The sequence below is a fragment of the Sitophilus oryzae genome, unplaced genomic scaffold (genome assembly GCF_002938485.1).
Source record: "Sitophilus oryzae breed Bouriz unplaced genomic scaffold, Soryzae_2.0 scaffold_1057_pilon_pilon, whole genome shotgun sequence".
Taxonomy (NCBI): Eukaryota; Metazoa; Arthropoda; class Insecta; order Coleoptera; family Curculionidae; genus Sitophilus; species Sitophilus oryzae.
The window spans coordinates 94858-122208 of record NW_022145679.1 but is presented as its reverse complement, the minus strand read 5'-3'; the positions used below and the strand labels follow the sequence as shown (position 1 = coordinate 122208).

The window sequence follows — 27351 nt, the reverse complement described above, 5'->3', positions numbered from 1 at the left end:
AAACCCCTGAATGAAAACTTAAATAATGGTATAATTATTAATGTTTTAAGTAATAAGTAAAGTTTCAAGTAATAAGCAAAAAAATGTATTTACTACTTGACAAAAATTAATAGGATACCTACTCAAATTTATGAATTTTACTTAATTGTTTTGATAGAGTATCTGTATTTTTCGGTATGAAATAATGGGTTAACATAATCATTTTTCTTAGAAATATGATTTTTAACAGCTTTAATAACTATTGTTGATTCAACATAAAACAAAACTAGCAAATTATTGAGTCTACCTTACTTTATATTTTAACTAGTTAAAAAAAGACACAAATAAAACCAAATTACGGTGAGCCATATTAAAACCCCCTTTGCGATCTCACTTATTTTGTTGATATACTCCATCCTTGGTATAGGTTTATATGCATCCGTCATGCGTCGTCCGTAGTTGACAGACAAAAATCACAGACCATACTTCACCACGATTGGTGTGAACAGAACGACAGACGCATATAAACTCACCTTTAATATTATTATTCAATGGACTTTCCGGCCTATCAGAATCATTCAAAAAATCAACAAAATAACAAAAAACTCTAAGAATCTAGTGAAAATCATCCATAAGATATATTTTCATAAATCCACCGACAATTTAATTCCAAATTTATCTACACACCAGGGACCCCATCTCACGTACCAAAAATTAAAAATTCAAGCTTCTTATATCTGACTAGACTTCCCCGAAAGCCGTTTTGAACGGCCCAGGGTCGGCTCAGTTCTCCTCTTTTTGGTAAAACTCCGTATTAAACCTAGACGTCAGTATGTACACCACAGCCTCGTAAGTAGACATCATGATGGCCGTATTGGGAATCTGCCTCACCAGCTGAGTTTTGAGTCCCCTGCAATAATAAGAACAATCCTTTATTTCCAATTTACGATGTACAGAAATTGTGATTGTAAAAAAAAGATTGAAACTAAGAATAAATACAATAGCTTTGTTTGCACTGTGGCCTATCTAAAAAACTATATTTGTTTCAAAAGACAATCCTGGTATTGAAATAATTTCCGTTAATATAAGTGTTCAGAGTCTTTGTATAGTATTATTACCTGTACAGGCCCCTCAGGCCTTCCTCCTTGAACACCAGGCTCAGCGTTTGAAAAAAGCTGTTGTATTTGTTGCCCTCCTCCCTCAACCTGGTCCTGCACACCTCGTGGGGGTAGGCGATGCAAGAGGCGACCGTTTTGGAGATGGCACCGGCGATCATGAATTCGACGAAGTCCTTGGAGGTGCGTTCGTCGTTGAAGTGCTCGTGAGAGGCGATCAGTTCCGCTTTGATCGCCTCGTATATCACGAAGTGGATGATGGTTTCGGAGATGCCCATGTAGGAGGCGGTGATTCCTTTGTAGAAACCCAACAAGCCCTGAAAAAGAGTTGTTTGTTAGGCGAGTTCAGAATAGCGATTTGGTGCGGTGTAGCTTATAGTCAGTGTTAAGTATGGTGTAAAAAGCGCACAGCGCAATTTCGTTACCCAACTTTGACGCATTTTGATTTATTTCCTGTTGTCTTGGCCCACTTCGGTTTGCCTCGACTTACTTTCGATTCTTAAAAGCGCCTGAAAACTACTCGTGAGGAGGGCGTGGGGGATTTTTGCGTTTTGTTGCCTCGTTCAATTTTGTTTTGTTTTAAGCTATTTCCAAAACGTGGCGGTATCTGTATCCGAGGCAAAGGATTTTTTTTTCATAAATCTCAGTGAAATAAGTAAACCTAGACGTTTCTAAAACACCTGTTTATGTTATATTGATATACCGGGTGCGTCTCAAAAGTGGCTCACCCCCTATAACTTTTTTATTTTTTCAGATAAAAAATCGAGATTTGGTACATTAATATATGATATAAATTAGGATTGATTGACGTATTCAGTTGTTTTCTGTCACTTCCTGTTTCACCGGAAGTGACTACAACTTTTGATTTTTAAATGTGAACAGAATTAATAAGGTATTTCCCTATAGAAAGTAATTTTTACTCTGAACATAATGACATATCATATGTCAACTTTTGAAATTTTCGAATATGATTTATTTGAAATTGGAACATGCGATTCATAACGACAATTTGACTCGAAATACCAAGTGTGTGGTACCAAATTATTCGTAAAAAAATGCTTTTTCCAAATATGCTAATGAGCCACTCTCGTTCCATTTGAAAAAATTGAGATATGATTAAAAGTACGATTTGGGCATCTTTTAACCGGCCAGGACAAGACACGAATAACATTAGACAATTAAATCTATTTTTCCAAGGCTCCTTGACTAAAAATTAATGTTTTAATACAGCCATGGCACTCTAGATTGAAATTTAAAATTCAATTTTGTTTTAAGCGAAAATGTCAAAAGCTGACATATGATATTTCATTCTATTCAGAATGTCATTTTCTATCGACTGAAGTAAAAAAATACCGAGTGTGTCATTTAAAAATCAAAAGTTGTAGTCATTTCCGGTGAAACAGGAAGTGGCCGAAAAAAATTGAATACGTCAATCAATCCTAATATATGTCATATACTAACATACCAAATTTCCTTTTTTTTATCTGATAAAATAAAAAAGTTATAGGGGGTGAGCCACTTTTGAGAGTCACCCGGTATACTCCACAAAGACGCGCCGTGATTGATTGTTTGATTTTTATTGTTAATCTTAACATTAAAATTATTTATAATTTTTTTTGAAATTTTAATATATTTTGTTGATATTTTATTTTATTTGAAATTGATAATTGTAAACTTAATAATTCTAGTGTTTATGATTTAGTCAAGTAGTTTTAGTTTAAAAATCAAGTTAATAAATAACAAACAAAATAAGTTAATCGAATTAAACAAAAAATCTGACATTTTAATGCCATTTATCTATTTTTGTTTATCAAAAAATATTTTTAGATATTTGCGGAACCTTGACATTCGCTATCACCTCAGTTATCATCTTATTTGGCTCAAAAAGGCGTAAATAAAAATAAATCTTTTAAGAAATTAAACGCAATTTATTCAAGCCGGTAACACAATGTAAACATAAACAATACTATAAATAGTTTTAGGTACTGACTAAATTGAATATACGGTATTTAGAATTTAATTGTCAATCCCTCTTATGTTATATCACCTTTTAATGTACCATGGCATGATCTAATTGAAAAATGTGTGTACAGGGTGACTCGAATTCGACGCCCATCATTGGGATTTCGGAAACCGTAAGAGATACAGGATCGGTTAAATGGAGGTAAAGTTGCGCAATTTGATGCTGAATAAAATGCCGTATAGCATTTTGAAAAATTCCGAATACTTCCGAATATATTCGAAAAAAAAAACGGAATTATCAATTTTGTTTTCTATTGTTTCTTGGCTTTATTTGTTAAGATAACTTAAAATGAAAAACACATTTTCATGACCACTTTTTCTGCTCTATAACTCTGTGTGATTAAATATTGACTCTGACGTTTCGGCTTCTGGCGACATCATCAACTTAATTTTTTTAAATACGGACCTGATTTTTTTTTCAATTTAATTAAATCCGTTCATCACTCTTAAAACACTATATATAGTCACTTTGATATTTGCCGACGTTTCGTACAGAAAGTTCCATCACCAGAATATTTTATGCAAAAAAAATAAAAATGCAATACGGCATTTTATTGAGCTTCAAATTGCGCAACTTTGCCTTCTTTTAACCGATCCTATATATCTCTTACGGTTTCCGAAATCCCAATGATGAACGTCGAATTCGAGCCACCCTGTACAGAAATGCCGTATGTAGCATATGCGGGGATGTGAAATGGAAAATGTAAAGAGAGACAACGAACGATTATAACAGTCAAAATACAAATAACAAAGATGTGTACTTTTCAATTAATATGTCAGACAACATAAACTAAATTGTCTGCAGTTTTACGATTTACGGCATAAACAGCGGCAGCGGTGCATAAGGTCATATTTATATGTTTATAAAGTGTCAATCCGGTGTTTAACCATAGTAAGTTCTTGTTATTTTTAATATAAAATTCAATTGAAGTGATTAAAAAGTACTCCCTCAATACAAAAAGAAATGCAGCCAAGTTACAATTAAGGAATAAATAATAAATCAAACTCAATACAAATTTCACTGGTTAGAAATGACGAGTAGAAAATTGTGACGTCACCTATCAGCATTTGACTGAATAGTTGACAGAGGGCGCTCCAGCCTCTGAAGAATAATATTATGGCGTGTCTAGTTCTCTGCTACCGTATTTACGCCATATATCTTAAAATCACGTTAGATTTTTCTATTTTTATTAAGATCGTTAAAAAATACGTTTTTATGTGGGATTATTCTTTATTACCCCAATATTAAATTTACTTTTATATTTTTCACTACTAGAAATTAAAACTTAAATTTATATAATTAACAGGTTACTGCCATTTTTATCGAAGCATTAAACACTACCAAAGTTGTTTGGATGTTCGAGGCGTTCGAGGTTAAATTTGTATTTTCTTGATTTTGCGTTTGGCGTTAAATACTTTGAGTTTTCAATTTTGTTTTATTGTACCCTCTTTATTATTTTTGTAATGAAGGGTATTAAAGTTTGTTTTGTGAAGGGCTGTCTAAATAACACTGAAGGCTCTCCAGAAAAAGTTTTTATAACTGTTCCTTTGGATGAAAGCCGTCGAAGAGCCTAGTTTGAAGCGGCAAGACAATATGTCAGTAAAAGTACGAGATTTTGCTGTTAAGATCATTTTAACGTAAGTTCCTTAAGTTTTATTTTACAATTAATTTTATATCTACTTTAAAATACATACATCAAGTAAAAAGAATTTCAAGTAAATTTGAAATGCTTAATATTGATTAATTTTTTTTTAAAGAAATGGGATGAAATTGAAGTAAAATAAAAAATACGGGTGTCATAAAATTGTATGAAGATTAATTATTTGCAATAAAAAAACTATGGTTAAACTCCGGATTGTCTGTTATATTAATCCATAGGTAAATTGTATTTTCTTTCATTTTTTCAATGTCAACTATCGAAATCTTCGATAGTTGACATTGAAAAAATGAAAGAACGACTCGTTGGATAGACGTCTAACTATCCTCTAGCTTTAGGTTCTAGGCCCAGAACCCTCCTGCAACGTTGCAAAAGCAGTCACAAAAATGGCCACAAAACGGTGGGTGACCAACAGGCAGTTAAGTATCACAACACTATTTATTTAAACCAAAAATTCGTAATAAAAAACTAAATTGTCAAAACGAATGACAATGTCAGGAAATAAAAAAATAAATTGGCACTTTGACATTTTTTACAGCAGAGCTACCAAGTGAATTCCCAGCCGGAAATTTAAATTCCAGTTAGTCAGCCAGGCGCCGAATATGTCCATGGTTTGTAACAGTGGATTACGTAACTAAAAGTTTAATTGATATCGCTTATACAGGTTGTTAACTGGACAGTTACATATAGGGGAACAGAATGGCAACACTGCCTATTGAGAACGCATACACTTATAGGGTTTTCTGGCGACTCGTCCCGTCGCGTTGTCTACCGACGAGCGGGCCAAGGTTGCCATATTTCAACCGTAAAGCTCTTGCCGCGGATAATAAACAAATTAACAACCTGTATATGGTCTCTTAGGGTACAAACATAGTGGGGCATCTCGATGCGATGCTCGCCGCGATGCATCCTACGCGCACCATCCTTCTAAGCAATGTTTTAAAACGGCGAGTAAGTGTAGGTACCCTTATACATGTCTATGGATGAGAATACTCACCGATTTGGCATAAATTTGCTTAACACACTGCAGAGCGGTCATGGGATTCTCCTTGTTCACGTCCAATTGCAGTCGAGTCTTCACGAACCAGATGGGGTTGGTGAGCGTGCTGGCCATGAAGCCTGCGCACGACGCCGAACAAACATGCACTATAGGAGAATCTGGTGGTAATATGCTATTCCAGAACCTTTTGGCTTGGGAATAGGTGGAGAAATACACGGCACGAGAAGGGGCAACTCCTATCAAGTTAGGGCCCAAACCTGGAATAAAAATTAATGTTATATTTAATAGAAAAATATAGTCTGTTTTATACGAATATTGGAAGATTTCGCCGGAAGATAGGAGAAAAAAGACAGATGACGTCTACACCAATCTATTTATCACTAAAAAAATTTCTAATATTTTTTAAGTTCTGGTAAAACTTTGGATCTGGTAAAACTTTGGATCAGGGAAAAGCAGAATGTCCACTGGAGAAACAGACAAAGGTACAGGCGCAGCAAGGCCTTTATCCAAGGACCTACTCTAAAACCGCAAAAGAACTGCTAATGCTTAGCAGGAATAAAGTGCGGATTACAACAGGCCTCTTGACAGGATATATGTCAAGTGTTACCTGAACAAGCTCAACCTGTATCAAGGAAGTCTTTGCTGCAGACTCTGCGATAAAAATCCTGAAACAACGGAGCACATAATATGTAATTGCGAGGCTTTGGCTTTGGATCGCAAGCGACACTTTTTTTAGGAAAGCTAGGCTAGAACCGGAGGAACTATGCTCCCATCCTCTCAAGGACCTGCATAAGTTAGTGCAGGGCGTAGGGATAGGAGAATGGGTACAGATATAGAAAGGGGACTAACACAATAGGCCACACAGGTCGCAGTGTTTCCGGCAGAGGACTGCGCCCCTTGTTAATGGAAAAAAAATTAACTATGGATGTGTTCAATATATGCGTTATATAATGTTAAGACTCACAAGAACGTGTATTTTCTATGAAATTATAGTATTATTATATTTATTATTTATCATGTGACAAATTTTCAAATCCGGGAAAATAAGAGCAAAAAATTGTAATTTTTGCAATTTTCAAGATGCCGCCAGGCTCATTTGCCAATTTCGTAAATCAACCAGACTTGCTTTTGATTATAGTTTATGATAGTATCAAATAAATAATGGTAGTTAAATTTTAAGCAAAAAAAAATGGGAAAATAAAGGTTACAGATTTCAAAATCTGTCAAATTTTTGCATCCGCAAATTTTCAGCCAGACTAACTTTCCTCCACTTGGGATGTGCCAGACTGTTATTTCCATTAATAAAATGATTCACTTTAATAAATGTCAAATATTTAAGACTTAAATGACTGAATAAAATAAGTTGACTTGTTTTTTTTTTATCTAGTAAACCCTTCCGAAAATTTTAGCCAGATTAACAAATTTTCATTTTATGTGACCATCTAAACAAACTATTTCATAAAAAATGTCTATACCTATGTGTCTATATCCATTTTATCACATACTAAACCAATGAATACAGAACAACAAACAAAAAGTGTAATATACCAAATACCCAGTGAATGCGATAAATTTAACATTGGTGAAACATCTAGACCCTTAAATGTTAGAATTAAAGAACATAAAGATTATTTAAGAAAGGGAGATTTTCACAAATCTAAGATTTGTCAACATTCATGGGACACAAGGCACAGAATGAATTTTAATAACGCCTAAATTATAATGAAAGAAGCGATAGCCTCTAAAAGAAAAATAAAAGAGGCTTTTTTAATTCAATCTATTAAAAATAAATGTATTGCTCATGCATCTGTAGATGTTAGTAACGTATGGCAATCGCTTCTTTGATTTTAAAGAACATAACATAAATAAACATAACATACGTGAAATTTAAAAATAATCATACAGAAAGTTTAGGGTTTTTTGGTTTTACCTTATTAAGTAATTGTTATCAGGTAGTAATTGTTAATTTTGAAGTTTAACTTGATATAATGCCATTTTAACAGAACGTCAACGGTTTTTGTAGACGTATCTGTTTTAAAAAACTAAAGTTTTCTCGAATAGTTGAATTTAAATATTTTAAATAGTTTTTTTCTTTATTCTTTGTATTTTTTTTGCTTCCGACGACGGAAAGAGATAAACTTTCCGAAACGTTAAGCGTTTTTTTGTTCGTTAGGCAAATTTGTATATCTGTAAACCTAACTTCTGACTGATTAGTTTCCGTTTGGATTAACGCAGAAGTGTTTACAAAAAATAGAAACAGTGGCGAAATACCCATATATGATTTTTTTGGAAACTATTTCATATTCACTGACTTGAAAAATAAGTATAAAAAAATGCACTGCCTCTCCTGGACTAATATAAATTATAAACTTACCTTTAAATAGGGCCACTGGACCTTCATATCTGATAATGTGCCTGATACACTGGGCGATGCCCATGTCGTTGCCCAGCCTCAGTGGAGGTGGCGGAGGCGCCGTGAAACCTGAAAGAGCCACAACTTGAGGCCGGCCATAGCTTGTAGATGTCCATAACCTACGCTTACCTAATGCAAGAACAAATATTTTCATGCTTATATTATAGACAATTTTTAGCACAAGCTAGTTTTATTTAGAAAAATCAAGCCTTATCACTAAAGTAATCTAACATTGAGTATAAGTGAAAAAAGATAGAATAAAGAGAAAAACAATTAGAAATACAAAAAAGATATGTATCATAATTAAATATTTGCCTCAATTATTAATAAAAAACATATAAAGTCAAGCAATTTTATTGATTTTGATGCAATTTGATAAAAACTTTCTGTTTAATACTGTATATTGTCATTGAAACTCCTAAAAGAACAGTGGTATCTTGAAGCCATACAAAATGTAATAAGAAATTTGATTGAATTGATGCAAAACACACATAGTAACAGACAAAAGATTCAGAAATATAATTTACTGATATCTTCTGTCTAATGTATAGCTGAAACGTTTTATTACTGTTATCATTTAGTTACGGAATAATATATTTTAGTTACAGAAGTTTCTAGATAACTATAATATACCGTATCGTCGAAAAAAATAGTCTCAAAGACGGCTGGGAATGACAACCGTTGATAATTTTGGCGAGGTCAATCACTAGACGTCATTTACTCCTTGAATTTTTTTTATATATGTTACAGTAAAAGTTGGAAATCAGTGATTGTTAACAATTACTAGTAAAAACTCACCCCATTTACTGATTTGCTAAGACTACGCCAGTAAAAGTTCAACAGCTATTTTTGAAACCAATTTTTACTAGTGAATCCTAGCATAATATAGTAAATAGTAAAATATAAGAATAAATAAGGATAAGTTGAATAATAGGCAATATCAGGATAACATTAAATTGGGCTAAACACTGGCAACGTTGACAGACATCTGGCGTAAATTCACTTTGTTTTTTGTGGTTATGTATAATCGTTTCGTTATCGTTGTAAAAAGTGTTGTGCAGTATTTTCCCTCTGAAAGAAATTTTCTGTGAAAACTTAAGGTAAACTAGGCACTAGCAAGAATGTAATAGTGCTTGTTTTTCATTTTTGCAATATAATGAAGTCATAGTAAAAGTTAAGCGTGCAAGAAAAAAAGATATTAAGGAACCTAGTGACTATGAACGTTTTGATATGCTTGAAGTAGCAGGTTTGAAAAACGAATAACTCCCGTTGAAAATTCAGGCATACTTTATTTTGTCCACGATGAAGAACTTTATTAAAAAACCTTGTACCCATAAGTAATCTTATGTTTATGAATGTGTTTTTTTTTTAATGTTTTGTACGCTTTAAAATGCTTACTATGTGTTCCCTTTTTTAATATTCAGAAGGTTATGCTGTTATTTTCTATAATTTTTAATAAATATACTAAAGAAGTAAATTGTAATTTTAAGATATGTGGATCAGCTTGAATATTGAGGTGATCCAATATTCTTAGAAGTTTTATTTGTTCTAACTTCCACCAACATTCTTCCTTACCACACTCTCCATGTACAATAGAATAACTTTTACTGGCAACCTTTAGTAAATGTTACTTTCACAAGTGAATGTTAGAAATTACTAGGAAAAGTCGACAAATATCTTTAAAATGCCACATTCACTGGTCCAATGCGTAATTGCTAGCATTTCCTAGTGAATGTTAACAATCACTGAATTTCCAACTTTCACTGTAACATTATACACCATTGAAAAATCATTAATTTACTCGCTATATAAGCTGTCTTTGCCGTTTTTTTTTTCGATCGTATGGTACTTCATATCACATAACGTTCCCCAAATGTTATTTTTAAACAATACATTTGGTATGAGTACAAATAGAGACAGAAAAAAATCACATTAATTAACAGAAAATTTATTTGTCTGTGCAGCAATGACAATTAGCTAAATCAATCACATTTAATTACCAGGAGTCGATGAGGGTTTAACGTTCCTTGACTGTGGAGGTGCATCGCTTCCTGGGGTCGATTTGAAACCGCTGCCCCTTGAAGACTGTTGGCGAGTTTTGACTACTTCTAATGGACAAGTCACGATGGCACCTACTGTACCCGCCACTCTGAAATTCAAACAAAAATCAATTAAATTGTATAAATGTACAAGTAATAAGATAGATAATAACTAAGAAAAATATATGAACATACTAAAGATAATAAGTGAATAATAATAAAACAAAGAGAAGCACTGGATCGAATCCAGGGCGGAATCAAGTTCAGTGGAATCCCAATAAACAATATCAGATATGCCGATGATACGGTTATAATAGCCAACGATATACAAGAACTGCAAAGCATTATAGATTCCGTAGTCCACTATAGTGAGATGTTTGAACTGCATCTCAATGTCTCCAAGACCAAACTATTGGTCTTTTCTAAGACTCCAATAAATGCACACCTGCGTGTCAAGGGACAAACAATTGAACAAGTGACCTCATTAAAGTATTTAGGAGCTAACATCAATAGTCAGTGCGACCCGAAAAGAGAAATATCTTCAAAAATTGAGCAAGCGAGAAAAATCTTCGTGAGAATGAAATCATTTTTTACAAGACGAGACCTCAGTGCCAGATGCTACGTCTTCTCTGTGTTACTCTATGGATGTGAGAGCTGGACACTGGCTTCACAGACCGAGAAGAGAATAGAAGCCTTCTAAATGTATGTATTATGTATACAGACGGATGCTGATAATCTCATGGGTACAAAGGATCACCAACGATGAAGTACTCCAGCGCATGCAGAAACAAAAAGAGATACTGAACACCATCAAGGAAAGAAAAATGCAATACCTGGGTCATGTAATGAGAGGTGGTAGATACGAAATACTGCGCCTCATAATAGAGGGCAAAGTGCAAGGGAAAAGATCAGTAGGAAGACGCCAGAACTGATGGCTAAAAGATTTGAGGAGATGGTTTGAACGCTCGTCTGCGTGAATCTTCCGGGCTGCAGTTTCCAGAGCCACAATTGCCATTTGGATCGCCAACCTTCGGCAGGAGAGGGCGTGATAAGAAGAATAAAACAAAAGAACAATCAATTCGAAGTTGGTCAAAGAATGCCTAGAGAAGCTGAACAAAGTAGACAAAGAAGTCCTCCTACTATGGGTGCCAGCCCACTAAAGGGTAGAATGAAATGAAAGAGCAAACGATGTAGCTAGAAAAGGAGCGAAAACTCCACTGGACCAGAACCGTACTGCTTCCCAAGTGGAACTTAAAACAGAACTCAAGTACCTGGAAATCTCCATCCGTAACCTGGAATGGGAATCCTCCAACGGTCTAAGACCCTTCTAATTTCTCAGGACTCTCGGACAACCGAGACACAATCAAAGATCTTGCTTAATTTAAGTATTGTATTGTATTGACTAAGAGTGGGACAGGTGGGACCCAGCACTGTGGCCACGAGGGCCTATTGTGGCTCAGTTTCTACAAGTTCTTTAATTGAAAAAGAGCATTAAAGTTCACGGGACTTGCGCTCCATTCCTACCATCCTTTAGGAGTTCTCCTGTTCTACGTTTGGATGGCCCCGCTAGGATTTTCTTGGCATGTTCCATTCCGGGACTGTCATTCCAGTCCCGAAACGTCGCACCCCTAACACATTGCCTGTCTCTTGCGAGATTTTTTGGCACGCTAAGTATCGGTTCTGGGCCCACGAATGGCGACATGCGCCGGTATCCATATTAGCGACACTGTTCCTATATCCTAATATATTGAGTAGTTTCTTACAATGAAGAATCGTCATAGACGGGCTTTTCGTTGCCTCAAGTACTTTCAACGCGGCTTGGCGTGTTATTGCTGTTCTACCAGCAGTTGCACACAGGTTTCAATAGCATATAGCTCAGCTTGGAAAATCCAAAAATAAAATGTTTTCCAAGACTGTGGTATGTCTCAGTCTTTGGACTGCCGCAGTAAATTCTTGCGCCAGATCCTTTTTCGTTTTTGGATCCGTCCGTGTACCAACACATTTCCGCATGTAATAAACCGTCCCTATTCGGAAGCAGGACATTGTAGGTGCGTGTCAAGAGTTGGATTTAAGTTGTTTTAGTTGAGTTGATTTAAGTAACAAGAATTTTCGGACTGTAATATGTCACGGGATTTTTAACAATGTCTCCTCAATGAACACCTCAGTAGATTGAATCTAAGATATTGCTTCAACCAGATGATTCACACACCTCATTCAACACCTCATGATAGAGAACTAGCGTCTGTAAAACCGTCTCAGATACTGGTTTTTCTCAAAACCCTGGGACTGCATGATGAGTTATAACTCAAGAAAGGGGACACAATATATCTGTAAGGTCGTGGTGATTAACGCTCCTCCCATACGGGAGGGGGGTAATCACTATAAGGATGTATATTCTACTATACCATGATAAGGTATTGATGAAGGGCTATATTATGGAAGATAGATTTTCTCTTTTTCTTAAGAATATAAGTATAAAAAACCATTATTATCATAGAAGTTGAAGAGAACAAAGGTAGATAGAAGTTATATATTTTTCTGATTACAGGTATAAAAATTTATTATTTTTATACCGGTTTATATTTACTTAATCCACAATCCTGTTGTAAAAATGTTAAAACATTATTTATACTCTTGTTCATAAAAAAGCATTCACGTTCAGTTAAATAAGCATTACCAATTCTCATATAAACTAACAACAAATTAATTATTTATTAATCTTCTAATTGCTTAGTGACAGTGTCATTAAATAATTTAAACTTTGAGTTACTGTACAACAATTAGTAAATAATCAGGTTGTCCTATTTAATGTACAGGGTGGGTCAAATTCGACGCTTTTAAATGGAAACACCCTTTTCTATAGGAGATACACAAAAAACTAATATCGGTGTCTGGAGCTCAATTTTTATCAAAAACATGATGGTGAAAACCGCACATCAATATCTGTTACCGTTTCGGAGTTACGCGGTGTTTTTCAAAAATGTGCATTTTGAACAAATCGCTGTAACTTTTTTGCTATGGAAAATTTTGTATTTCTATGAAAACATTTCCAAAGCACCTTTTTACGTAGAATTTAATCGTTTAAGTATAATTTTTTTAAAATTAATAATTTAAGAGTTATCAACAGAAAAATTGATTTTTTATTTGGGACACCCTCTATATTTTTAATTAACTGAAAAGAATTTAAAATTACCTTTCCAAAAATATAGCACACTTGATATTTTCTTATAATCCCCTTCGAAATATAAAATTTTTAATAGTTCGCCACTTTTAACTAGTAGGCTTTGGACCCCTTATTGATGATATGCCCTTAATGCAACTCGAAAACATATTTTTCCAGCAAGACCACGCACCGGCTTTGAACGCTGAAGTTATCAGCAAATGTTTGCAGCCAATATCAAGAATAATTGAATAGCTAACCAAGATCCCAGCCGTTGGCCGTCGAGGCCGCCTGACTTAGTGCCCATGGATCTAATCCTATGGATATATTTGCGGAAGAATAAAGGTTCCTTATTCTTCCGTATAATCTAGACAAGAATTAGAAATACTTAGCAGTTATGAGAGGGTATCTTTCACCCCCACTGAGTAATGAATTCCGCGAGAAATGTTCAAAAACTGCCCCGTCTGTCCATAACAGAAGACGGTTGATATGTCGAACACCTGTAGCAAAATCTCATTTCTTAGTTTGCTGTTTATTTTTATTGTTATTAGATATAGTTTAAATGTGTTGATGTGGGTTAAATATATTTTAAATTGTTATAAAACTCTGCATCTCTCATAGCAAATATTATTTTCGTTTTAGTTTGGTTTGGTTTGGTTTGGTGCCGTTCAAAGCCTACTTAATCCAAGCGGGCGAATTTTTAAAAACTCTATATATCGAAGAGCAATCGAGCAAAATATCAAGTATGCTATTTTTTTGGAAAAGTAATTTTAAATTATTTTCAAAGAATTGAAAATATACAGGGTGTTCCATATAAAAAATCAAATTTTCTGTTTTTCAAAATTCTTAAATTATTAATTTTAAAAAAATTACACTTAAACCATTAAATTCTACGTAAAAAGGTGCTTTGAAAATGTTTTCATAAAAATACAAAATTTTCCATAGCAAAAAAGTTACAGCGATTTGTTAAAAATGCATATTTTTGAAAAACACCCCGTAACTCCGAAACGGTATCAGATATCGATATGCGGTTTTCACCATCATGTTTTTGACAAAAATTGAGCTCCAGACACCGATATTAGTTTTTATCTATCTCCTATAGAAAAGGGTGTTTCCATTTAAAAGCGTCGAATTTGAGCCACCCTGTACTTTAAAGTGTTCTCAAAATAGGTAAATATTTTTGTTTTAGTTGATTTTTTAATTCTTTAATCCATCCTACCACAAAAGAGAGAATATGCTATGATTCTTCAATAGTAAATTTATACCATCATGGCGGAACACTATCTGTCAAAGTAATAAATAAAAATTGGAATACGGTTCTTGGTATCCTGGACCTTGTGTCTTGTGTTCTGGAGTCTTTTGATAGTCTTGACTTTACAGGGGCCTTACTTTGCGATCTGAGTAAGGCATTCGATTGTGTACCACATGACATACTGTTACGGAAGCTTGAAAGGTACAATTTTAGTCTGGATAGTATTAATTTCATGCGTTCCTATCTTACTTCTAGAGTTCAGGTTGTGAGGGTCGGTGGGGAGTCATCAGCGATGAGTCATGTTAATATTGGAGTGCCCCAGGGCTCAGTGCTCGGACCAATTCTATTTTTGATATACAGGGTGTTTCAAAACAAATGCGAAAAACTTCAGGGGGTGATTCCTTGTTCAAAATAAAGGGTAGTTTGCTTCATAAACGTTGGGTCAAAAGTCAACCATTAGGGAGATATTGCGGTACAAAGATGGCGGAAAAATAATGTTTTTATTTTTTATCTTGAAAACGAAAAGAGATAGACCAATAAAATTTTATGGAAGCATTACTGTTATGAAAACACACTTTCTGGTAATTTTTTCACTTTTTTAAAATGAGTGGAAGGGGTTGAAATAAACTACCCCTATCATTCTTGTTAACGAAATTTAAAGAAAAATCTTATCAAATACATAGAAGTTTCTGAGGGCTTATGATCAAGAAAAATCACAGATCTTCCTGGGTCTGAGTAAGAACAATCTTCGGATTGTCACGGGGTTTTTAACAGGACACTGTCTCCTCAATGAACACCTCAGTAGATTGAAACTAAGAAGAAACAGCGAATGCAGATTCTGTGGGGAAGATGGTGAAACACCAGTACACCTCATCACTGAGTGCGCGAGACGACAACCATTCGTGCCATGAATTTTGGTACGACTGATATTGGAGATGGAGAACTACCCTCTATAAAACCGTCCCAGATACTGGCTTTTGTCAAAGCCCTGGGACTGTATGATGAGTTATGATTCAAGAAAGGGGGACACAATGGATCTGTAAGGTCGAAGTGATTAACCCCCCTCCCACTCATTCTAAATTCTAAAATTCTATCAAATACATGCAAATGCTTTAATTTTGATAGTTTAGTTTGTTTAGAAACTTTTTTACCTCTTGTATTTTTTTGATAAAACTCACCGATTGGAAATTAAAAAATAAAATGTAAAGCATTACATGTCAGGACAAAAAAAACATTTTTAGATTAAGAAACTAGTGATAATAACGATAATAATAATCATCTATATAATAACGTATTGCAGTAAAATGTTTTTTGTTCTGACATGTAATGCTTTACATTTTATTTTTTAATTTCAAATTAATTTGGATAGTTTAGTTTGTTTAGAAACTTTTTTATCTCTTGTATTTTTTTGATGAAACTCACCGATTTGAAATTAAAAAATAAAATGTAAAGCATTACATGTCAGAACAAAAAACATTTTCTGATAAAGAATCTAGTCGGCCGCTGTTACTTTTTAGGATGTTCCTAATATTATTTTATTTGACATTACTCTACTGCAATACGTTATTATATAGATGATTATTATTATCGTTATTATCACTAGATTCTTAATCTAAAAATGTTTTTTTTGTCCTGACATGTAATGCTTTACATTTTATTTCCAATCGGTGAGTTTTATCAAAAAAATACAAGAGGTAAAAAAGTTTCTAAACAAACTAAACTATCCAAATTAAAGCATTTGCATGTGTTTGATAAGATTTTTCTTTAAATTTCGTTAACAAGAATGATAGGGGTAGCTTATTTCAACCCCCTCCACTCATTTTAAAAAAGTAAAAAAAATACCTGAAAGTGTGTTTTCATAACAGTAATGCTTCCGTAAAATTTCATTAGTCTATCTCTTTTCGTTTTCAAGATAAAAAATAAAAACATTATTTTTCCGCCATCTTTGTACCGCGATATCTCCCTAATGGTTGACTTTTGACCCAACGTTTATAAAGCAAACTACCCTTTATTTTGAACAAGGAATCACCCCCTAAAGTTTTTCGCATTTGTTTTGAAACACCCTGTATATCAACGACTTACATATATAGACTCAACATCTAAATTTACACTTTTCGCTGATGACACAACAGTGGCCTTCTCATCTGACTCATTGGAGGGTGCCATGGAGAGGAGTGAGGTAGTGCGGGGCCATGTTGAGGCATGGTTTTGTGCCAATAGGTTGCTCCTAAATCCTGACAAAACCAATAGGATGGTGTTCTCGCTTAGGGACTTAGAAACAGCAAACGCAGATGTCCAGAGTATTAGGTTTCTCAGAGTGCAGATTGATCCTTTGCTTCGGTGGCATGAGCATGTTGATGCGTCTAGACTTAGAAGGGGATTGTTTGCTCTGCGTCGCCTTTCAGGAAGTGTTTCCGGGCCTGTACTGAGGACTGCATACTTTGCTTTGTTCCACTCGATTTTGTCCTATGCTATTCTCGCCTGGGGACGTACAGCCCAACTAAAGAGAATCTTTAGTTGGGCTGAACGAAGGGCGGCTGTGCGAGTCTTAGCTGGGCTTGGTTATCGGGCCGACTGTGGAGAGGCATTCAGGGCTGTGGGTGTGTTGACTGTCCCGTCAGTATATATAATGGAAAATCTCCTTTATGTAAAAAAGAACCGAGACCTTTATAGGGTCGGGATAGGCTTGGCCAATCTACCACCGATTGACTAGGTGTCAAGTTGGACCTGGGTACCTGGCAGTTAAATTCTATAATAAATTACCCAAGGAAATTGCGGATATGCCCCTCTTGCGGTTTAAGACTGAGGTTAAGGGCCTGCTGATGCGGTATACCTGTTATTCCTTCCAGGAATTTTTAAATATTAGATTTTAGTGTTTTTAGGTTAATTGTTGATGCCATTATTCTATTTAGTGTTTTAGTGTTTTAATGTCTATATACAATTATTTTTAACTTAGTACTAGTAACTTATTTATGTTTTTAAGCTTGATTTTTTCTTTTTTTATTATCCTGTGTAATGTGACCTGTGTAAATACTATAGTATGGCAACACCAATAAATGAATTTGAATTTGAATGTTTCTGTCTTGTCGTTGTTTTGTCTGCTTGGTCTGGACCCGGCATTACACATACAATTCCTTTAAAATTAAATATTGTTTTGATTTGTATTCAAGAAAAAATTGAGAAACTTGTACGCAAAAATCTAGAATTTTTACATAAAAAAAGAACAAATATTCTGGTTTTTAGATCTACATATGTTTTTGTAAGTCTAGGCTGAAAACATTTACATTATTACAAATCTATTAGGTATAAGCAAATTCAAAATAGGAAGGTCAATATCTTTGTTTACATTCTAATATATATTGCGTTTGCAGTGAACAGTTGGAAACAATAATAGGTATAAAAAAAGGCTTAAAAATTCACTGAACTGGCCAAATAAAACTTAAAAATAGACCAAACAAATATCTCATTGGGAATAACTATTTATTTATAATAGTTGGCATATAATTTTTGACGAACTTTGATCTTAGAAACTCCCTAAACGTCTGTGAGAGATTAAAATGCTAATCTGTATGGAAAATTTAGCTTTACGAACAGGTAAGACTGACAGGTAAAATCTTATGTGTAGATGGGGCTTTAGCATAGAATTTTATAAACTTTAGCACAGACTTAACATAAACTTAACTAGATATCTAGAATGTAATTTTTTTATATATTTATAGGCTTTTAAAAATAATTACAAGATAAGTTTTGTATAGCTTCTCCCAATTTTTACCTTTTTTTATTGAAATAAAAAACTTATTACATTTTTCCGTGTATTTTTCTTTATACCTACATGTAACAGTATATTCATTGCACAATATTTCTCAGATTGCTACAGAATTCTCTAGCACGGGTTATTTGCTAATATATTAGGCATGGCGTGTGTCCTGGTTTTTTTCCATTTGAATTACATACTTATGTCTGAACTCCTGATTTTTTTGGCAAGTAATGATTCAAAAAAAAATTCCAGTAAGCGCCACTGTTTAGAAATTATATAATCTCTATAATTTTCCTATCTAACTTCTACATTTTTCTTGAATTAAAATGATAAGAACATTTAAAATTACTTATTTTTGGTTTATTTTAAATTTAAAGATTTTTTTTTAAATTACAATAAGTATAGTATCAAATTATAATATAAATCAGTTAATAATGCTGAAGAATATTAACAATTAATATAGAAAAATATAATATGTAGTTATAATTAGAAAAATAGATTATTATGTGATTTTATCTTATGTGTAAAACGCAATTGTAAACATGGTATGAATTTGCTAGTAAGCAAGGTCAAACAACTTATAGAAGCATGTAAGTTAAGCAAAATAAGTACACCAATAACATGCTACAGATCCGAATTCCGAATATATTATTACAAGCACAAAATATATGTGTACATTATTTATTATTGTTGACTGAAATAACAAAAACGAAAGTACATACTATTTTAACCAGGAATTAATGATAAATACAATACTGTTAGCCAATTTTAGTTAAACCAAAACACTCATATATGCCAATATTGTTTGTTTAAAACTGGGCAAGGTGTGAACTGTGATATAAACATAAACAACTTTAAATAAACACACCTTATAAACCATCCTTTAAAAATTGTTAAAACTAAATTATAATTGCAGCTAATTATTAAGTGAATGCATCTGATTAAATTAATTGTTATTATTGTCTTGATCAATTTAAAATTAAGTTAATTCCCTCTAATGTACTATAAAAATTTAGAGAGGTCTATTTGGAGTAAACAACACTTATGCAATTAAATGTCATTTAACTGCGTTGTAAGTTAAAAAAACAGATTTGATTTATAAAAGACTTCCCAAATAAAAATGCGGTTGGACGAGGTTATCCTGCTTTTATTTCAAGAGCATAATTCTATTTTTAACTGGCTCTCATCTGGTTATAAAACGCTGCGATCCGTAAACACGTTTGAAAGTTTTGTTAACATGGAATATCTAATCACATAGCTGTTTATATTGATAAATACGAATAAAGCATATATTAACTTCGTAAAATATATTGTTTGTTGGAAATTTAATTGTTTACCGATAACCTAGCCCATTATCTGTACCAAATATAGTCGTTTTAATTACATAATTGATGTAAACAAAAATTAAAGGGTTTTAAGTTGTAACTTACCCTCCAGCGACTAGATGAATGATGGTATCTCTCTGGTTCATGTCTCCTATTATCACAACACTATCTAATTTAGTTTTTTATTATATCTCTCGTCTATTGAATTTAATTCGTTAAAACGAAGACGATATTCGAAAACGTTCGCTATCAAAAATAGCCTCTACATATTGTTAACGCGAAATTTTACATCTATGGACTTCGGACATCGGATTACAGCAAATAAAGGGAATATTTTCGAACTGGTATAAAGTAAGGGTTCATTTGCGAAATGAAAATGTCTTTTTTAAATCTCATCTGTCGGATAGCGAGATACGTGACACTCAACTCGTAAACAACACACACTACCGTCCTGCTGCACTGCTAGCCGTGACAGACTGGAAATTCGGATTTTCAGTCTTGCACGCTCGGTCCATAAAGATCATTTTCCCGTGGAGCTGCTCCTGTCACTGGTCAAACCCCACCACAACGGCCACCATGCCGGAGTCACGTGGTCTTGTTTTGCCGGTATTTTCACCCTTATTTTCGTTTTATTCTAGAAAAAAGAGAAGTATTTTCGTTTAATAACGCTTGTATAATTTGTAAAGAAAGTATTAAAGACAAAAAAAAACTACAGTAACGACAATATGTACAAAGAAAAAGCTAATTGTATAATATCAAAATATCATTTAAAACGTTCTATATACTATTGGTATTTTTTAAATAGTAACAACCAGAGAATAGGTACATTAGGTAACAACTGATTCTAAAAGAAACTATATCAAGAACACTTACCGCCTTCAGCACTATCGAGAAGTTAAATAAAAATGTGACAATTATAATTTGTTTACTATCGTAATCTCACTTGCGCAAGTCAGCTGATAATCGTTGTGGCTACGTATCGGCTGGTTTCGGACAATTCAAATTTCACAGCAGGAATATTAATTTCCGACATAAAAAATAATGTATTGTTGTTTTCTAAATTGTACCTACTATTTAAGAATGTTACAGGATTATTTAAAATTAATAATTAATAAAAATCAGTTTATACTGCGTAAAAAACAAAAAAAATCAATAAGATATTTCGGATAAATAGAGGGATTGTAAACACGACCTATTTATTTATTGAACGGAGAAGTGCATGTAAAATGTTTCAGATTTTTAGATTTTCCTCTTACAAGTTCATCAATAATTCAAACAGTATAAGAAATTATCGTATAATAAAGCTATTAAAATGTAAATCAACATGAAAAGTGCAGGAATTTCTATTTTTAGCTTTATTGATTGAAAGATATCTCATGACGTCAATGGGATGTTTTGAATTGTGAGGTTAGGTTTTTGTTTTGATTTGCAGTCGATCAGCTGTTATCAATGTCAATTCGAATGATTTCGCAGAGCAAAGCTTTGCATTGTTATTTGTTCTTAATTATTTGGATTCTGGTCGTTATTCTAGTCTTGTATAAATATTTCGATAGGACTCAAGATGACGCAGAAAATATAAAAGTAACAACCGAATTGTTCAGTAATTTGGACATAGCGGATGTTAAAACAAAACGAATTTTCAAAATTTGTAATTTTCCTGATGAAATATATCAAGGAGACGAAGGTACAATAATAACTGACAGTCATACTTAAACCCTTTTGTATGATTTTTAAATGAAATACTTAAATAAATCGTATTTTTGACTTAACAAAGAGGGAAAAACTTTTAGGTATTTTAGATAGTAAGAAGTGGCTACTTAAAGGTTTAATTGTATTGATCAGGCATGGAGATCGAGGTCCTTTACAGCACGTTAAAAGAATTACAAACATAAATTGTGATACCGAAGAAACCAGTATTTTAAGATCTTATAAGGTACTGGACTGACAATTTTTTAGTCAATAATCTTTAAAAGTGTACTTTCAGGAATATCTACACAATCTGACAATAACAGGAAAAATACAATGGACAGGTCCAGGTCCATTCCACAGTTTTCCCATAATGCCCACATATCCAAACCAGTGTCAGTTGGGTCAATTGACGATGCAAGGGGTCAGTCAGTTACTAAATTTAGGATCTATTTTAAAGAGAAGTTATCGTGAAGTCTGGCCAAAGATTAATTTTATTAAACCTGAAGAAATTCTAGTCCATAGCACAAGATATCGAAGAACCTTTCAGTCGGTTTTAGCTTTCCTGTATGGTCTTGTATCCAACGATACATTGACAAGACTGAATATTTTGGAGAGTCAGTCCATGACGTTTTGTTTTAAGGATTGTGAATGCCCAATAACTGAACATTTGAAAAAGTATGATATTACTTTTTTATTTTTATCCAGTTTTTTTAGTACTTATTTCTAGGCAAATACAGAAGAGTGAATTACATCAATTGAAATTGCATCCTGCAGTGGAAACATTGACAGAAAGTACAGGTAGACTACTTTTTTCTGCCGATACTGATAGAAAATCTTTAATCAGGGATCCAAATGCTGTGAAAGATGCACTGTTGGCTTTTGTATGTCATAGAACTGGATTACCATGCGATGGTCCTATAAATTGTATAAGGTAAGGTTTATAAAAAATATTTTATGTATTTCTGAACCTACCTGGTTTTGTATAGAGTCTATACAGTGATAGAATATATGATTTTGACATACATCATCCCAATATAGGTATTCTCTCACAGGACAGGCTATAGCCAGGTTTATGTTATTTGCAAAAATATGTTGACTTGATCTATTTTAGAAAACACAACGTCGCTGGAATTATAGCTTATACAGAGTGGACCAATTATCAAAAATGGAGGAATACATATTGGCGTCGATTGTGTTTGTTGAGGTCATATGGTCAGATGCGTCATATTGTCCAGCAAATGCTTCACATGGTAAGATACCACTCACAAATGTCCAGTGGGAGAATATATAATTTTTTTACTATTGAGTTAAAGTGATAGGCAACTATCACTGTTGTATATTCTCTTACTGAGCAGATTAGACTTTCTTCTTCTATCATGCAATAAGTTTTTGTGCCCATATATTACCAGGCTTTAATTATTCATACTTTCAGTCATTATAATATTTTTTACTGTTATGCTTTTTTAAGTATTATTTGAATTTTTTAGACAAATTTTGACAAAAAAAAACACTTATTTAAGTCGTTTTTTTTAATGTCCAATTTGGCAGAGGCTAAGAGTAACAGATTTATTTTTGTGTAATTTAACTCAAGGTACAAACAAATGCTGATGTTAAATTAGACTTAAAGGCCCTTTTATACCATTTGGTTACTTATTAAATGCCCTTACCAACTATATAGTCAAGGTATGCAACTAACATTACCCAGATTCCTAATTCTTTCTCTACTTTTTATTTTTCAACCCTCGTCCGGTTGACAATCTAGGATTTTGTTTGTAATAAATTTGGTGAAAAAATGCTTTTAACATCCAAAACATATATAGATATACCGGGTGCGTCTCAAAAGTGGCTCACCTCTACAACTTTTTTATCAGTTAAAAAAACGAGATTTGGTATTTTAGTATATGATATAAATTAGGATTGATTGCCATATTTAATTGTTTTCGGTCACTTCCTGTTTCACCAGAAATGACCACAACTTTTGATTTTTAAATGGCACCCACGGTATTTTTTTTACTTTATTTGATAGAATATGGCATTCTGAATAGAATGACATATCATATGTCAAGTTTTGACATTTTCGCATATGGTTTATTTGAAATTGAGATATGATTAAAAATACGATTTGGGCATCTTTTAACCAGCCAGGACAAGACACTAAAAACATTAGACGATCAAATACATTTTTCGAAGGCTCCTTGATAAAAAAATTAGCGTTTTTAACATAGCCATGGCACTCTAGATTGAAATTTAAAATACGACTTTTTATTAAGCGAGAATGGCAAAAGTTGATAGATATTATATGTCATTCTATTCAGAATGTCATTTTCTATCAAATAAAGTAAAAAATTCTGAGGGTGCCATATAAAAATCAAAAATTGTAGTTATTTCTGGTGAAACAGGAAGTAACTACAATTTTTGATTAGAGAAATTAAATACGTCAATCAACCCTAATTAATGTTGTATACTAACATACCAAATCTCGTTTATTTATCTAAAAAAATAAAAAACTTATAGGGGCGAGCCACTTTTGAGACGCACCCGGTATAGGTAGGGGATAACTACTTCTATATCCCTGAATAAAACAAAAATTAATCAATATCTGACCTCGATGCCATTCGACCAATAGGAAAAGAGTATCCCTCCTAAAGCGTATTACTTCCATCTCCTAAACAAGGATAAACTGTTCCCAAACCATACAAACTCTATTTTCTTCTCTTCACTCCTGGCACATAAATCCTCATTGCTTATATGCCAACTTACTTTAACCAATAGCTGCCAATTCTCAGGGTAGGAGTAAAAATAACCGATAGTAGACCATATATCAAATATTTAACTAGTCTACATATATAAAATGCTAATGTTTATCTGTGTCGTCTCTACTGAAGTAACAACTTGCTCTAGAAAGTTGCTTTTTTACTGAAAGATAGCTAATTGGCTCTTCTAAAAACTGTCGTCGCCGGATTTTTTGTTTTTCATTTAATTAAAAAAAAAGAAAAAGTATTTTTTTTCCTGATGTGGCGGATGCGTCAGGCTTCAACTAGTACTCATATATTGTGTTAGGACAGTTATTAAGTTAGGACATTTGTGTTAGGATTAGTTATGTTAGAACCACATATTAACTAAACAGTAAAATTCTAAGGCATTATGGCGGTCCCGAGATATTCAAAAAAATCAAATTCAGGTCTTTGGAAGGGATGTAGGGATGACTTACAAAAAAAATAATATTATATTATACAGGTTATAAACTTTGTTTTTTCTTTATTGTTTTTCGTGGTTTCAATTTTCGGAATCGGGCACTAGTTAGGTTACTAGTTTGCGCACATAGCCTGCCCACTTATGGCCTCTAAAATTGTGCACAGCGCCTGGCCGGTACAGTTATTAGAGAGATATCGGAAAACCCAATAGCGTGATGCAGTATTTACGCGTACCTTATCATGGTTCGATATGCGCGAGTCAATTTTTAACGCAACGCCCGCTAATAACGTTACCGCCTGACGTAATTTGCGGATCAATTACACCAAGCGCTATTTTTAAATAACGTTTAAAAATTGCTTAAATGGCATGTGCGGGTATTTGACAACCGGGGCCGGCCGGCGAGATCTTTTATTTTAGGTTATGTTTGAATTGTTTTGAATTATTACTTTAGTTTTATTAGGTAATTTGATTTGATATTTAAGTAGCTGGGATTAGTATTAATTAAATAAATATGGCCCCAAATGTGGATTCCAACTCTTCAAATGTTAAAGAACCTAAGCACTTTAGCCCTTTAGTTTTAAAATACCTAGTAAACAAAACAATTTCAAAGTTTTAAATTCAAAGTTAGGTTAAGTTTAAATAGCGGACGCGACGCGAACATAATTCTTTCCGATCCGATAACTATAAATGAAGAGAGTTAATACCACCTCACGTAAAGGAAATAACACTGGCCTTATTAACGTCCATGCACGCTATTCGGTTTAGCGATATCTCTCTATTACGCTGTTTATTGTTATTTTACGCGAGTTTATTTTTGCGCACAGGAAATTTTACTCGTTTGCACATTGTCATAAAAGACAATTTTCATACCACGAATTAGGTATAAGATTTTTATCTGTATACATATAGTATACTTAATCTGTGGTATTATAACCCTCATGGACAAATGTCAGAAGATGACATCTATAGCATTAAATACACTTTTTAGGTGGGATCTAATGGTCCAAATTTGGTCGTTTACTCTGGCCACGACTACACCCTACTCCAAATATCCACAGCGTTAGGGCTAGCCAACGACCCTCTACTCCTCCGATACGCCTCGAGGATAATATTCGAAATCTATCAAGATAACCGCGAGAACACGAACGACGCCAAAGGCATCTACTTCCGGGTGGTGTCAAACGGGAAAGACGTAACTAGGGAGGTCAGTTTCTGTCGAAATATCATTGCAGTGGATAGAAACAACTACGTGTGTAAGATAGAGGATATAGTCAGGTTCCTCCATGACGATTATTTTAGTTCGCTGAATGTGACTAATTTCAAGGACGCGTGCGTCAGGAAATTAGCGAAGAACGCAGAGAAAGATTTCTTCCATTTTCGTTAAAGTATAAAAAGTATTATGAAGAATTAGTTTGTAGATAAATGGTTATGTATATATGTATTGTTTTATTTATTATTTAAATCGTGCAATATAGTGTAAGAAAAAATAAAAAAACATATAAATTAAAAACTGTTTTTTTTTCTAAACTTCTGTGTGTTTATAAGTCAGTCAAACAAGTCGGGGAAGATATCTACAGCGACAAACGACATCTAAAAAAATTACAGAAAATACAGTTTACATGATAGACAACTGCCATCGTCATATATCCTCTCGTTGGAAGATTATTTATAATTACACTTAATTATTAGTGCGTTGTACCGTATGATCGAAAAAAAACGGCGTCCAGTTGGCTTGGAAATGATGATCGATGATATTTCCCATATAATTTAACATATAAAATGAGAGCGATCTTCATTTCATAGCCATCGTTGACGCCGTTTTTATTCGATCATACGGTAGTTTTAAAGAATCAAATACATAACCTGTGGCATAACTATCTACTAAAAATTTATAATTATTATCTTTTTGTGTAAAGATTGCAATCAAAAAATGTTGCGTAAACTAGAAGATCGGATAAATGTTGCGTTGCTCAACATATTTTTGATAAAGATCATTGTAGATGTTAATAAATTAAAATTAATCAAACAAATCTCAAATTACCGGCAATTAAATGCATATGAGAGCGTCAAATAAATAAATGTAAAGCTAGGAACAGAGTGATGTAGTAATGGTCCAATTTCTTCCAGTTCCCTGTTCCTACTGCTCTAGTTTCGGTAATTAATTGTTAAGCTGGATTGATTTTGACTCGCCTGGCTGATTTTGTCACGCTTTGTCAGAACCTCTTTGGTCAGTACCAAACGAGCACCTATATAAACGCTCAATTTGTAGATATTAGTTTAGTTTTAAACATCTGATGATGCTAACATGCGGTTAGAGAAAGGTGCTTCCAGTGTTGAAAAGTAAAGGGTTTTGTGAATTGTGATGAATTAGAGAATTAGTGTTGTCTTTTGCTGTCGTAACACTAAAGGTTCCAACCTTCAACTGTAATCTTTATTTGTTCAAGAAATTCTTACGGATTTGCTCTAGAGGCTGAATCTGTATTATGAATAAATAATTTGTAATGAAATAGTATAAATTAACGTATATAATATTATATTACTGATTCTCTAAAATCGTCTGATTTATAGTGTATAGTGAAAACAACTAAATTTTTCTCCATTTTCATGTGGTAGAGTTTATACAACCGTCACTCAACGTTACGTATATATGATACTCTTTCTGTCACGTAAAAATGGAATGAAACCTTAGATCATATATGAAATAGATTGTAGACGTCATTACAAACCGTTATAACCACCTGATTCGT

General features: G+C 33.4%; 2 protein-coding genes across 3 annotated transcripts; one reads left to right on the top strand and one right to left on the bottom strand.

Annotated features, from left to right (window-relative positions):
• Positions 1 to 499: 499 nt before the first annotated feature.
• On the bottom strand, positions 500 to 20725 carry LOC115875444 (mitochondrial carrier protein Rim2-like). Of its 2 annotated transcripts, none has more exons than XM_030890904.1 (7): positions 20594 to 20725; positions 19826 to 20354; positions 10188 to 10336; positions 8149 to 8316; positions 5772 to 6031; positions 1098 to 1411; positions 500 to 889 (listed from the first exon to the last, which is right to left on the bottom strand). In XM_030890904.1, exons 2-7 carry the CDS (start codon positions 19864 to 19866, stop codon positions 763 to 765), a joined length of 1059 nt encoding a protein of 352 aa, XP_030746764.1. In that variant the 5' UTR covers positions 19867 to 20354; positions 20594 to 20725; the 3' UTR covers positions 500 to 762. The 2 variants fall into 2 exon arrangements, with proteins under 2 accessions (XP_030746764.1, XP_030746772.1); XM_030890912.1 differs by having other exon boundaries at positions 8149 to 8256.
• Positions 20726 to 20909: 184 nt separating this feature from the next.
• On the top strand, positions 20910 to 26114 carry LOC115875433 (2-phosphoxylose phosphatase 1-like). Its single transcript, XM_030890892.1, has 6 exons — positions 20910 to 21404; positions 21511 to 21653; positions 21705 to 22084; positions 22137 to 22340; positions 22521 to 22659; positions 25593 to 26114. Exons 1-6 carry the CDS (start codon positions 21170 to 21172, stop codon positions 25986 to 25988), a joined length of 1497 nt encoding a protein of 498 aa, XP_030746752.1. The 5' UTR covers positions 20910 to 21169; the 3' UTR covers positions 25989 to 26114.
• The last annotated feature ends 1237 nt before the right edge of the window (positions 26115 to 27351 follow it).

Coding starts and splice junctions, on each gene's coding strand:
- LOC115875433 (XM_030890892.1), top strand. CDS start 21,170: ATGTCAATTCGAATGATTTCGCAGAGCAAAGCTTTGCATTGTTATTTG. Junction 21,654..21,704: donor GTATTTTAAGATCTTATAAG/GTACTGGACTGA, acceptor GTGTACTTTCAG/GAATATCTACACAATCTGAC. Junction 22,660..25,592: donor TCCAGCAAATGCTTCACATG/GTAAGATACCAC, acceptor TACACTTTTTAG/GTGGGATCTAATGGTCCAAA.
- LOC115875444 (XM_030890904.1), bottom strand. CDS start 19,866: ATGAACCAGAGAGATACCATCATTCATCTAGTCGCTGGAGG. Junction 10,337..19,825: donor ATTCATCTAGTCGCTGGAGG/GTAAGTTACAAC, acceptor TTTGAATTTCAG/AGTGGCGGGTACAGTAGGTG. Junction 8,317..10,187: donor TAAACCCTCATCGACTCCTG/GTAATTAAATGT, acceptor TTCTTGCATTAG/GTAAGCGTAGGTTATGGACA.